Here is a 15120-nt window from a genome sequence, read left to right as displayed (position 1 = left end):
ATGAGAGGTATACAGACATAAACCCAATCAATAGCCACAATGGACACAGAATGAGAGGTATACAGACATAAACCCAATCAATAGCCACAATGGACACAGAATGAGAGGTATACAGACATAAACCCAATCAATAGCCACAATGGACACAGAATGGACACAGAGGTATACAGACATAAACCCAATCAATAGCCACAATGGACACAGAATGAGAGCCACAATGGACACAGTATACAGACATAAACCCAATCAATAGCCACAATGGACACAGAATGAGAGGTATACAGACATAAACCCAATCAATAGCCACAATGGACACAGAATGAGAGGTATACAGACATAAACCCAATCAATAGCCACAATGGACACAGAATGAGAGGTATACAGACATAAACCCAATCAATAGCCACAATGGACACAGAATGAGAGGTATACAGACATAAACCCAATCAATAGCCACAATGGACACAGAATGAGAGGTATACAGACATAAACCCAATCAATAGCCACAATGGACACAGAATGAGGTATACAGACATAAACCCAATCAATAGCCACAATGGACACAGAATGAGAGGTATACAGACATAAACCCAATCAATAGCCACAATGGACACAGAATGAGAGGTATACAGACATAAACCCAATCAATAGCCACAATGGACACAGAATGAGAGGTATACAGACATAAACCCAATCAATAGCCACAATGGACACAGAATGAGAGGTATACAGACATAAACCCAATCAATAGCCACAATGGACACAGAATGAGAGGTATACAGACATAAACCCAATCAATAGCCACAATGGACACAGAATGAGAGGTATACAGACATAAACCCAATCAATAGCCACAATGGACACAGAATGAGAGGTATACAGACATAAACCCAATCAATAGCCACAATGGACACAGAATGAGAGGTATACAGACATAAACCCAATCAATAGCCACAATGGACACAGAATGAGAGGTATACAGACATAAATTGTCGCTATTGAGCGACGGCAACAGTAAATGAGCAACTACCCGGACTATCTGCATTGACTCTTTTGACTCATCACATACGCTGCTGCTACTGTTTATTACCTGTCATGTTGCCTAGTCACTTTATCCCTACCTACAGTATATGTACATGTCTACCTCAATTACCTCGTACCCCTGCACAGCGACTCAGTACTGGTATACCGTGTACATAGCCAAGCTATTGTGTATTTATTCTTTGTTTTATTCTTTTTATATTTTTTCATTTTTTTCTCTTTCCATTATTGGGAAGGGCCTGTAAGTAAGCATTTCACTGTTAGTCTACACCTATTGTTTATGAAGCATGTGATAAATACAATTTGATTTGATCTTTGGAGTCCTATAAAATGTATGTCAGATTGTGGATTTAATTACTTTTGCAGTGAATACTTACATTTGAAGTATGATTAATTATTAAATATTTCCATCGATCGCAAATGAATCATGCTTCAAATATAAGTATCCACGGCAAAAGCAATTAATGCCACAATCTGAAATCAATTTGAGGCAAGGAATACCAAACCATGCAACAACAGCAGCTACTGTGAAGTGGACTTTTCAACAAATATCACGTTTACCATTTTTCAACAGCATATCCTCATCATTTGCACATTCTACTGTTAATAGTGGTAATAGGGGGATAGTGGTAAACAGAAAAGATAAGCCTCAATTGTAATCGAATTGGTATTTGATTAAGTGTGATTAATCCTGTATGATACATCATGCAAAAAGGAAGGCGACAGAGAACACAAAGCATTTCCGACAGTTTAATTAAGAGAATTATCCTAATGGATTTGTAACTAAAAGAAGAATAAAAAGACTGATTATAATGGTGAGGATGTCAAGGATGTAAAGGCGGACCACACAACGATGAAGGGGAAACTGTGCATCTTAACGTGCCACTGCACACGATACAGCCTCTCTCTTATTCCCTCCTAATGTCACTGATTACTGATTTGGAGACATTTCACCGATGTTAAAGATGACTCAGTGCCTGTGCCATTTGGACAACCCAGCTAAAAAAGGAGGTAAATTACCATTGTATTTTCCTTTAGATTCAATAAGTCATACACAACCGTCACCAGGTGTTCTCTGACATCATTATTTATTTATTCGCTAGATGGCCTAGACAACCATTTTTTGTTGCATATAAAACCTTGGCTTAGCGGAGTGCAGCAGTGGTGAACCACGTGAACTAATACATTCAGAATGATATCTTAGCATAGACATTTTGCCTTAAAGCCACATGACTCCCTAGTTGCCTGACCTTTTCTAAGCCTGTTGTTGTGACACTAGCTGAGTTCATTACAGGCTTGTAGAAGGCATTGCTCGGGGCATGGCTACACGTATATCCATTGGGAGGCACAAAAAAGGTTAATCCCCCCTTTCCCGCTGCAGGAGATCCCCTCCTGCTGGAGAGACCATGGTAATCAAATCAAATCAAATGTTATTCGTCACATTGAAATGTTAGTCTTCCCAGAGAGAAAGAAAATAGTGAAATAATAGAAAAGTAAAACATGTAATAATAAATGTAATAACAAATACACAATGAGTAACAATAACTTGGCTATATACACGGGGTACCAGTACAGAGTCAGCGTGCAGAGGTACAAGCTAATTGAGGTAGATATGTACTAGGAATAAAGTGGAATAAAGGAATAAAGTGACTAGGCAACAGGATAGATAATAAATAGTAGCAACAGCATATGTGATGAGTCTAACTATTTAGCAGTCTTATGGCTTGGGGGTAGAAGCTGTTCAGGGTTTTTGGTGCATCGGTACCACTTGCCGTGTGGTAGCAGAGAGAACAGTCTATCACTTGGGTGACTAGAGTCTTTAACATTTTTTAGGGCCTTCCTCTGACACCCCCTGGTATATAGGTCCTGGATGGCAGGGAGCTCAGCCACAGTGATGTACTGGGCCATACGCATTACCCTCTGTAGCACCTTACGGTCGGATGCCAAGCACTTGCCATACCAAGAGGTGATGCAGTCTGTTAAGAGGCTCTCAATGGTGCAGCTGTATACCTTTTCGAGGCTCTGAAGGGCTATGCCAAATCTTTTTAGCCTCCTTAGGGAGAAGAGGCGTTGTCTTGCCCTCTTCACGACTGTGTTGATGTGTGTAACAGATGTGTCCATTCTGACATCTATATTTTCTAACATAAAGGATGTGTAGTTTTGACCCACAGGAGGACATCCTAAAATATCACAGATGGGGCGGCTTGACAACATAACCTGCCATGGAAATCCCCCACAGTTTAACACTCCCACACAGCTAACACCTATCAGTTGGCATTTAGCATGATAAAGGAGGACAGACGCAAGTTAAGACACCCTCCACCCACTGGTGCACCCAATGGTTTATATATACACTAGACGGCTGACAGGGGCACTGTTTTAAAGCCTCCGCGCCTCCATCTTGGCACTCCTCCACCATTGTATAACGTACAGTGCCTTTGGAAAGTATTCAGACCCCTTGACTTTTTCCACATTTTGTTACATCACAGCCATATTCTAAAATTGATTAAATAAAAATATCCTCAGCAATCCACACCATAACCCATAATGACAAAGCAAAAAAAGTTTTTGACATTTTTCCAGATTTATTAAAAATAACAAAAACTGAAATACCTTATTTACATAAATATTCAGACCCTTTGCTATGTGACTCGAAATTGAGCTCATGTGCATCCTGTTTCCATTGATCATCCTTGAGATGTTTTTACAACTTGATTGGACTCCACCTGTGGAAAATTCAATTGATTGGACATGATTTGGAAAAGCATGTCTATATAAGGTCAGAGCAAAAAGCAACCCATGATGTCGAAAGAATTGTCCGTAGAGCTCCGAGACAAGATTGTGTAGAGGAATATATCTGGGGAAGGGTATGAAAACATTTCTGCAGCATTGAAGATCCCCAAGAACACAGTGGCCTCCATTATTCTTAAATGGAAGAAGTATGGAACCACCAAGACTTTTTCTAGAGCTGTCCGCCCGACCAAACTGAGCAATCGGGAGAGAAGGGCTTTGGTCAGGGAAGTGACCAACAACCTGATGGTCACTCTGACAGAGCTCCAGAGTTCCTCTGTGGAGATGGGAGAACATTCCAGAAGGAAAACCATCTCTGCAGCACTTTACCAATCAGGCCTTTATGGTAAAGTGGCCAGACGGAAGCCACTCCTCAGTAAAAGGCACATGACAGTCAGCTTGGAGTTTGCCAAAAGGCACCTAAAGATTCTCAGAAGCATGGTGTTGGCAGCATCATGCTGTGGGGATGTTTTTCAGCAGCAGGGACTGGGAGACTCATCATAATCGAGGCAAAGATGAACGGAGCAAAGTACAGAGAGATCATTGATGAAAACCTGCTCAGGACCTCAGACTGGGACGAAGGTTCACCTAACAGGACAACGACCCTAAGCACACAGCAAAGACAAATGCAGGAGTGGCTTCGGGACAAGTCTCAATGTCCTTGAGTGGCCCACCCAGAGCCCGGACTTGAACCTGATCGAAAATCTATGGAGAGACCTGAAAATAGCTGTAAAGTGACGCTCCCCATCCAATCTGACAGAGCTTGAGAGGATCTGCAGAGAAGAATGGGAGAAACTACCCGCAAAACACCAGTCTCAACGTCAACAGCGAAGATACAACTCCGAGATGCTGGCCTTCTCAGCAGAGTTGCAAAGAAAGAGCCAATAAAAATAAAAGATTAAGATGGATGAAAGAACACAGACACTGGACAGCGGAATTCTGCCTAGAAGGCCAGCATCCTGGAGTCGCCTCTTCACTGTTGACGTTGAGACTGGTGTTTTGCGGGTACTATTTAATGAAGCTGCCAGTTGAAGACTTGTGAGGTGTCTGTTTCTCAAAATAGACACTAATGTACTTGTCCTCTTGCTCAGTTGTGCAACGGGGCCTACCTCTCCTCTTTCTATTCTGGTTAGAGACAGTTTGCGCTGTTCTGTGAAGGGAGTAGTACACAGCATTGTACAAGATCTTCAGTTTCTTGGCAACTACTCGCATGGAATAGCCTTAATTTCTCAGAACAAGAATAGCCTGACGAGTTTCAGAAGAAAGTTCTTTGTTTCTGGACATTTTGAGCCTGTAATCGAACCCACAAATGCTGATGCTCCAGATACTCAACTAGTCTAAAGAAGGCCAGTTTTATTGCTTCTTTAATCAGAACAACAGTTTTCAGCCGTGCTAACAAAAGTGTTTTCTCATGATAAATTAGCCTTTTTAAAATGATGAACTTGGATTAGCTAACACAACGTGCCATTGGAACACAGGAGTGATGGTTGCTGATAATGGGCCTCTGTACGCCTATGTAGATATTTCATAAAGAAATCTGGCTACAATAATCATTTACAACTTTAACAATGTCTACAATGCATTTCCGATCAATTTTATGTTATATTAATGGACAAAAAATGTGATTTTCTTTAAAAAAAACAAGGACATTTCTAAGTGACCCCAAACTTTTGAACGGTAGTGTATACTGTATATACATGATATACATGATATACATGATATACATGATATATATATATATATTTTTAAAATATATATTTTTAAAATCCTTAAAGAATAGTTTTTAGAAAGTACTAATATTACTGTCCCCACTACAAGAACAAAAATACTTAAATACATGTAATTTCATCCTTGAAATATTGAATTGAAATACTGCAGAATTCTATTCATTCCTATGGAGGAATTCCAACATGTCCCCAATGTCTTTCATGACCTTCTTCTTCAACTGACCTCGCTTACTGAATCATTTAAAATCATGTACACATAATGAAAGTCATGAACTAATGGATCTACTCAAGATTGATAAACCCACACATTTGCCAGACAGGGGAAGTGCCCTCTATTTTCAAAAGGATGGAATATGCCATACATATCACTGATCATGCCTAATGGAGCCATAGCATTCAACGTCTTCATTAGATAGCAGACAAAGCTATTCAGTTGCAGAAATGCTGTTCCTAGGATTAACTGGGAGGCAAAGAAGGCCAAGATGGCTGCCAACTGGATTTCAAAAGGTCTCTGGAGCTAATACTGTGAGTCATCCAACATGACGATTGGGACATTGGTCTGCTGTGTAAAAGATTGCGGAGAAAGGTATTGGACCCATGATCAATGTTCAGTCCCCTAGAAGAACTACGGAACATAACATGAGTCGGTTTCATTTTTATTGTGGTCTTCAAAATAATAGGCCTGTAAGAATTCTGTAAAACACATGAAACCTAATTTGCAATAAGTATTATATTGCACACAGACATGATAACTCAAGGGGAAACGTGTGATTCCATGCATGATTAAGTAATCCAATTCCCACCTGAAAAGCTTCCAAGTTTAGGAGCTGTCATGTCCCCTCCATCATAGATTTCTAAGGAATCCCAATTATGCTCAGTGGCGAAGCTCATTACTTGAATCTGCAAAAGAAAAAATACATAAATAGAGTGACAAAAATATTGTACATGCCATCTCTCTGAAAGGACAAGCATTTTGAATGGTTAGATGAGAGATTGGTGTTTTTTATCGAGGGAAGTTTTCTCTCCTGCTATAGACATAAACCCAGGTTTTATACTGTGCTCTTATAAGAAGTATTTTTAAAAACGAGTTGTTCTCATTAGGGCACGATCAATAGCAATAAGACTGCAGATGTTTTTTATGTGCTTTAAAACTACTTCTGCTGGCAACGGGTCTAATTTATACCGTCTAATTTTCTTTTCTTCTCAGTAGGACGACTGATGGTTAAAATGTGCTATAGCCTGTCACTCAAAAAATACAATTTTCCCTCTCTTCTCTGTCTGTCGGTGTAGCTTATTACTTTCGATGAGTTCAGACCTGCCCCCTTTGTACTTGCCTGAATCCCAGCTCCTTCGGTGACAATGATTTTCCACACGCAGTTCAAGCTGTTCCCATAGGGCTCGGGGAATCCGGGGGAGAGTATGGTGCCCCTTCTCTCTGTCAGATTACCGCTGCATGGAACTGGGGAGCGAAACAGAGGGGAAATTAGAGTCACATTAAATGGGGCACATGCCAGGTTCCTGTAGCCATGGTGAGTCAAGACACAGAGTGGAAATTTGACATAAGTAATTTAAGCAATAAGGCCAGAGGAGGTGTGGTATTTGACCAATATACCATGGCTAAGGTCTGTTCTTAAGCACAATGCAACGCGGAGTGCCATGACACTGCCCTTAGCTGTGGTATATTGGCCATATACCACAAAACCCAGAGGTAGCCTTATTACTATTATAAACTGGTTACCAACATAATTAGAGCAGTAAAAAGAAATGGTTTTGTCATACACATTGTATACGGTCTGATATACCACAGCTGTCAGCCAATCAGCATTCAGGGCTTGAACCACCCAGTTTATAATTCTATATAAACTCAGTAAAAAAAGAAATGTCCTCTCACTGTCAACTGCGTTTATTTTCAGCAAACTTAACATGCGTAAATATTTGTAAGAACATAACAAGATTCAACAACTGAATTCAATTAACTGGACAAGTTCCACAGACATGTGACTAACAGAAATGGAATAATGTGTCCCTTAACAAAGGGGGTGGGGTCAACATCAAAAGTAACAGTCAGTATCTGGTGTGGCCACCAGCTGCAATATGTACTGCAGTGCATCTCCTCCTCGTGAACTGCACCAGATTTGCCAGTTCTTGCTGTGAGATGTTACCCCACTCTTCCACCACGGCACCTGCAAGTTCCCGGTCATTTCTGGGGGCATTGACCCTAACCCTCACCCTCCGATCCAACAGGTCCCAGACGAGCTCAATGGGATTGAGATCCGGGCTCTTCACTGGCCATGGCAGAACACTGACATTCCTGTCTTGAAGGAAATCATGCACAGAACGAGCAGTGTGGCTGGTGGTATTGTCATGCTGGAGGGTCATGTCAGGATGTCTTCCCTGTAATGCACAGCGTTGAGATTGCCTGCAATGACAACAAGCTCAGTCCGATGATGCTGTGACACACCGCCCCAGACCATGACCCTCCACCTCCAAATAGATCCCGCTCCAGAGTGCAGGTCTCGGTGTAACGCTCATTCCTTCCACGATAAACACGAATCCAGCCACCCAGTGAGACAAAACTGCGACTTGTCAGAGAAGAGCACTTTTTGCCAGTCCTGTTTGGTCCAGCGACAGTGGGTTTGTGCCCATAGGCAACGATGTTGCCGGTGATGTCTGGTGAGGACCTGCCTTACAACAGGCCTACAAGCCCCCAGTCCAGCCTCTCTCAGCCTATTGTGGACAGTCTGAGCACTGATGGAGGGATTGTGCATTCCTGGTGTAACTCGGGCAGTTGTTGTTGCCATCCTGTACCTGTCCTGCAGGTGTGATGTTTCGGATGTACCGATCCTGTGCAGGTGTTGTTACATGTGGTCTGCCACTGCGAGGATGAGCAGCTGTCCGTCCCGTCTCCCTGTAGCGCCGTCTTAGGTTTCTCACAGTACGGACATAGCAATTTATTGCCCTGGCCACATCTAAGGCACGTTCACGCAGATGAGCAGGGACCCTGGGCATCATTCTTTTGGTGTTGTTCAGAGTCAGTAGAATGGCCTCTTTAGTGTCCTAGGTTTTCATAACTGTGACATTAATTGCCTACTGTCTGTAAGCTGTTAGTGTCTTTATGACCGTTCAACAGGTTCATGTTCATTAATTGTTTATGGGTCATTGAACAAGCATGGGAAACAGTGTTTAAACCCTTTACAATGAAGATCTGTGAAGTTATTTGGATTTTTACGAATTATCTTTGAAAGACAGGGTCCTGAAAAAGGGACATTTATTTTTTGCTGAGTTTAGAATATTATTGTGACTAAAGAATCATCTCACTTCCCAATATCTTAGTATGTTTATGGTGTTTATGGTAACTTACAAATGTAAAAAATGATGACAAATCTATTAGATGTTCTGCCCACTGTATGTTCTTAAAGGGCAATTGCACCACATTTCAACCTCATATTCATTATCTCAGCACCATACCAATGTCTACATATGTAAAAACAGCGCATTCCTACGTTTTACCGTAAAAAAAATAAAAAATAAAGTAAAAACAGCAGATGGTGGAAATGAGTTGTTTTCACAGACTCGGTATGGGTCTGGTGATAATTAATACCAGGTTGAAAAGTGGTGTAATTTCCCTTTTACAACAACATGAACCCATCTCTAAATCAATGTCCACAAATGTGACTGATTTGAGGAGGCTTACCAGCACAAGCGGGCACAGTATCATTCCACTGGGCAAGTGCACTGGGGACCACATTGCATTTGATGGCTGTGGATCCCTGTAGCAGATAGCCAGGGTTGCACTCAAAGCGAACAATGGAACGAGCGGAGAAGTCGGACCCCATCCGTCTACCGTACCGCGGCTCTGGGACAGAGCTGCACTGCGTGTCACTGGTGCGAGGAACAGCTACAAAGAAAAGAGTCCCCAGTGTTTAACACCTAGATGTGATAACTCTTCGCTTAAAGCTCACAGGAAAATTGCAATACAATGTGGTAGTAATATATGATTTGTCATTATGGACATTTGAGATCTTTAGAAGGATCTCAGTGTATCATCAGCCATACTAATGGCTAATTCATGCTGAAGTAAAAACACTTTAGCATGTGTTATAACTTTGTTATTCAATCATGAACACTCTCAGGACACCAAGGCATGGAATATGACAATGAAACCAAATATATATATACCTGATATTCAAAACATGACTGGTTACAATCTGTACTACAGTATATCAAAACATTATGTACCACTGCATGCATGGCCTTATCCCCTCTTCTCTCACAGACATGAATGTTTTCACATTGTGACGTGAAAGTGAGATTTTCACACGTTAAGGTTTTTCACATGTGAAACTCCATATCCGAGGGGGGGGGGGGTAAGTGTTCAAATACTATTTTATCTACAGTATATAGTATATCTTAATGCAATATTGAGGCCTTTACTGTTGGGCTGGGAGGGATTGTGTCTGATAATTATAGATCTGTACCAGAGCAGAGTGTGTTCTGCAATCATGTACCAAACAAACTATCCTAACTGTCAGGGAGTATTTAAAAAAACCTTCCATCCCCACAGTCTGGTAAACACTGTACAGTATATATGCTCAACATACTTCATGGAAGATTACTATTTGAGATCATCCATTTTTATAAGGCAGCTGACAGTAAAAGTTCATGTAATTCACATAGCTTATTTATTACAATTTTGACAGAGAGAGAAAATGCTTGATGTGTCCTGAGGTGAGCTATTATCTACATGAGAGAGAACCTCTAAATGACACTAAAATAAAGTAGACATGACACCTCGATGATAAAAGCCAAAGGCATCATTGGATTTAAGAAATCTGAAAGGATTGGGTTAAGAAATAAAAAATAAAAATCGTACTCTGCCATCCTGGAAACGTTTTATAAAACATGTGGGTTTATATCTTATATATTAATGTGTGACATTTTATATTGATTATGCAAGAGAGAGGGAGTCCTTAAATATTGGTTATGACACTTTCAACCTACGGTTCTATAGTGTATCTGTGTGAGCCCTTCTGCTCAATGCCTACTAAAGCAGCTAAAAATCCCTTTCACCATGACATGCCTTGCACAGGTATAATGATTAGAGTACTGGCACCCTAGGCTCCCATGGGGCAAGAGAGATAATGGCAAACGCCCTGAACAGCCTGACAACCATGGGAACCATAACATGGATAGATAAGACCCTTTGGTGCCTGGGGATGGAGGGCTTCAGGAGGCCTCCAGGAAACACACCTACTGCCACAGGGGTAAAAACAGTAAGGAAGGGTCATGCATGTGACCTGAGTATGTATTGCAACGTATTACCTGTTCGTACAGTATATAAACATACCTTGGTAAACAAAGTGGAAACCCCTGGCGGAAGGACCATTCTTTGCAGTAAATCGCACCATAATTTGGTTTGAAGTCGCCAGGGGCAAGGTCTCTCCTGCAAAAAAAGGATGAATATATATATATATATATATATATTTTAAACACACACAATATGCTGACTCACAGTGTTAACCCTATGAAGACAACAGTGGCCTTTCTTGAGATTCCCGACCCTTCTTGTGTGCTATACAGAACAAAACCTCAGCTGAATGATGAATTGCTTCTTATAAATATACTCGCTCCCATTCAAAATCTTGCTGGGTAAATAGCATGATGTTGGCAGTTGAACTTTTAAGTACGGTCTATAGAGTAGAGGACTCTCTTAATAATAAGAGGAAGAACAAAGTCTTATCAATAATGAGAATGTTGGACAAGCAAACAACTTTGTATAGGCTACACATTTGTAGGCCTGAGTCTTGTAAAACGTAATCAGCCGTGACAATGAAAACATGGTAGGATGTATCTTCTTGATGGCGTGAACTTATTGAAAGCCATGACATTTGAACGCCTATAATTAGGTAGAGTAGCTTATTGTGGATGTGGCTAATGTAGGTTGCTAATCAGCCTCCATTAAGGTGAACACAGCCAATGCATTGTGATCTAATGTATCATTATAATTCAAATGTCACCATGAATAGACAGGGAAAACACATCAAGTTACTTGTTGATAGAAAATCTCAATTACCAGTGCAAAGGAATAGTGTACAGAAAATATTAGTATACACGTCTTGGACAAATGTCAGAGGTAATTAATGTGTTATCTAATTCAGTATAACCTTTCCATTTTCATTTTATATAGCACATCACATCATACTGCATTACTGAATGGTGAAATCCAAAAGACAAAAGTCAAAGACCATCATTTCCCTTGGGAATATATTGTTGCACTGCAGAATAACACAAATCTGAATAGTACAAGGTCCCATACAAACAGTTTATATCCAACAGCCTTAATCAATCCTCAGAAGAATGTAAAGTTGAGGCTGATTTCTGTTCTGAAATGTAATTACCTTCCCCTGTTAATACCAGCGATAAATCGGATGAGGACAGGTGTTGAATTTTTCGTATTTTATTAGGTGGCTTTAAATAATACAAAAATACTGAGAGAGTGGCCTAAGGACTGGGAGCAACAACGACTCAATCGCAAAGTGGTAGGCCACACAAGCTCTCTCTGAAGCCATCTAGGGGTAAGAACAGTGTAGACGGTAACAGTAGCCTAAGGACTGAAACCATGGATACTTGCGGTCATTGAAGCATTGCTTATTTCTGATATGGCATGGACATCATGTCGCAATATGGACGTTATGTCACAATATGGACGTTATGTCGCAATATGGACGTTATGTCGCAATATGGACGTTATGTCGCAATATGGACGTTATGTCACAATATGGACGTTATGTCGCAATATGGACGTTATGTCACAATATGGACGTTATGTCGCAATATGGACGTTATGTCACAATATGGACGTTATGTCGCAATATGGACGTTATGTCACAATATGGACATCATGTCGCAATATGGACGTTATGTCACAATGTTCGTTACTGAAATGAAAACATTTTGAATGAGACAGTAACCAAGTGCAAACAGCAGTTATTAATACAGGGATCATGCTGAGACCTTTTTGTAATACCACCTCTTGTCTTCCCCAACAACATTTGCATGTGTGGTTTTCCATCGGTTTTGTTCATTTAAAGGCTACAAACAACGGAAAGAATGGAAAGCTATTACGTACCAGAATGAGACCCAGCAAGGGAGCTTAGCAGCCTGGCATTCTGATTGGCCCCATCAAATAGTTCCACTGAGTCATTCATTGCCGTCTGAAAGTAGGCAAACTGCCCAAACACCACTGAGGAGACAAAATGGGGACATCATATAGGTTACCTCAGTATGAAAAACGTGGCTCCAAAACAATCCTATCTGCAAATGGTAAACTGAGAGTTTAAAATGGCAAAATGGAACTTGGAATCTTGTCAACAATGACACAAGGCTAGCGTGCTAACTACCCAGGTCTCAGGGTGGGTGATGTCACCACACAACAGGCTAACCAACAATGTTTACCTTGCGATTTCACATCTGCTACATCAGTTCATGCATGATAAATACACACTGAGGCACAGATAAATACCTTATACAATTAGATATGTTTTGGTTGTGTCATCACGGCCGAATATCACGCACAATTGAGAAAGCATAACTTGTATGAGGTCAGACAAGAACCAGGGATGACTCTAACATACCTTGATCCATGATTCAGCACTTCATGACTGAACTATGCTTTGTATAAGCCTGGATAGGAGGAGACTATCTTAAGATACATACTTTCCACAATGATAATATCTGAAAATGATGGTAAATCCTCCATTGGACTGTAGGCAGCTAAATCAGAGGTATAACACTAGTCAGATTAAGTCTAAGTGCTGCTTTAATAATGTTGCAGTTGATTAACCCTTCTCCCGAGTGGCGCAGTGGTCTAAGACACTGCATCTCAGCGCAAGAGGCACAGCCGGCTGTGATTAGGAGTCCCATAGGGCGGCGCACAATTAGCTCAGCGTTGTCCGGGTTTGGCCGGGGTAGGTCGTCATTGTAAATAAGAATTTGTTCTTAAAAGTGACTTGCCTAGTTAGATAAAGGTTCAATTAAATAAAAAATCTTACCAAATTCTCCAGAGACAGTAATGTAGTAGGAGCACGTTTGACCAGTGGTGTAGTTCTGGGGAAAGTTAGGAGAGAGTACCACTCCTTCAGACCCAGCATAATGACCACCACAAGGAGCTGAAAGACACACCAGAAACCATCTCCCTGTTACTTAATTCCCAGAGACAATAATCATGAAAGGACAAGCACCATGTATACACATGGGAGAAAAGTCAGTGCCCTAGTTACGAGCTGTTATGTTGGAACAAAGATGTGCTGTGCGTTCTCTTAACAGCTGGACCTTCATTCAACGTTCATAGCAGCTCAATGATAATGGTTCAAAACAACTCAATCCAATACATAGGCCTAAGTCAATAACATTGGTGAAATGGGGCATTTGACTGAAGAAAAAAAAAGTTACATGTTTTTTACTTGCTTTTAGTCCCTCTGAAAGGAACCGGTACAACCTGTTAAATGATGTCTCCTGGGACCTTTTTCAGCAACCATCAGAGGCATAACTTATAGATCTTAACTCACTATACAAAATATCAACACCATTTCAGACAAACATTAAAGGTTAATCCACCAGGTCTGCTCCTTCATGCCCACATGATTAAGATTCTATATATCTTTGTGTTTATGTTGCCCTTAAGCATGTGTACAGTAAGTCCTTAATATGGCCTGCAATGTGTCCAGAGGTGAAATATACTGATTTCAATGGCTCCATGGACACACGTGGCTTCACTCGAAGGACATAGCATGAGGGCCATGCATGAAGGGTGAAATAAAATAATTCATGGTACCCACCTTTAAATTTAAGGTCAATGAAAACAGAACACAAAGGAGGAAATCTGTCAATGTCAAGATTCTATTATCATACTGTACATGGGTCCCTGGGACTAGTAGTGTACTGCCCTACTAACTACTTTGAGAAACTCTGAATAAATACTGGCAAAAGGAGAGAAAATGACTGAACACACAACATTAGGGGGCAGTGAGCTCTGATCCCCTCTTGTTCTCCCTGACCCTAAATCCCTAGTTAACCCTTCTTCTCATCTCCTTTTTCATTAAGTATTATTACTTGCTTTACACCTTTCGGAAAATATCAATGCCCCAATCGCTTGATACCCTCCTGTGTTCTTCCTGCACCTGCCTTGTTCTTTCCATCCCCTTGGTCCTTGCTACAATGATCATCGATTGAGATTCCTGCCACGTCTCAAGCACCCTAAGACTCCCTGAGCTCACTCCACCAGGTCTCCTCCTTCATGCTCACAATACCTTGTGGAGCTTATAAACCTGGTGTCAGGATGCAGCCCCGGCTCATGGTCCTCTGCTTATCAAACTCCTTCCCCATACCTTTGATCACATCACCCTCACCTCATACTTCCTATGGGAAGACAGAGTTTCTGCTGTAAAAAAATGTTTTGTATCTGGGTCTTCCCAGCATAAAACTAGAAATTTCACACCCATGGAGCGAGAGATTTAGTTAAAGGTCCAATGCAGCTCAGTTGGTAGAGCATGGCGCTTGTAAC

At 41.0% G+C, this 15120-nt stretch overlaps 1 protein-coding gene across 1 annotated transcript in view; it reads right to left on the bottom strand.

Moving 5' to 3' along the window:
- Window positions 1-15120, bottom strand: part of LOC124039049 (CUB and sushi domain-containing protein 1-like) — a 180886-nt gene that overhangs the window by 65559 nt on the left and 100207 nt on the right. Inside the window, exons 29-34 of the mRNA XM_046354929.1 lie at window positions 13610-13726; window positions 12688-12801; window positions 10906-11001; window positions 9253-9456; window positions 6857-7017; window positions 6362-6458 (exon numbers count right to left, since the gene is read on the bottom strand). Of these exons, the coding sequence (XP_046210885.1) occupies window positions 6362-6458; window positions 6857-7017; window positions 9253-9456; window positions 10906-11001; window positions 12688-12801; window positions 13610-13726 (789 nt within the window). The remainder of the gene's footprint in view (window positions 1-6361; window positions 6459-6856; window positions 7018-9252; window positions 9457-10905; window positions 11002-12687; window positions 12802-13609; window positions 13727-15120) is intronic.

Source organism: Oncorhynchus gorbuscha, linkage group LG07 (genome assembly GCF_021184085.1).
Source record: "Oncorhynchus gorbuscha isolate QuinsamMale2020 ecotype Even-year linkage group LG07, OgorEven_v1.0, whole genome shotgun sequence".
NCBI lineage: Eukaryota > Metazoa > Chordata > Actinopteri > Salmoniformes > Salmonidae > Oncorhynchus > Oncorhynchus gorbuscha.
The sequence above is the reverse complement of the archived record's forward strand: the minus strand, read 5'-3'. Positions and strand labels throughout refer to the sequence as shown.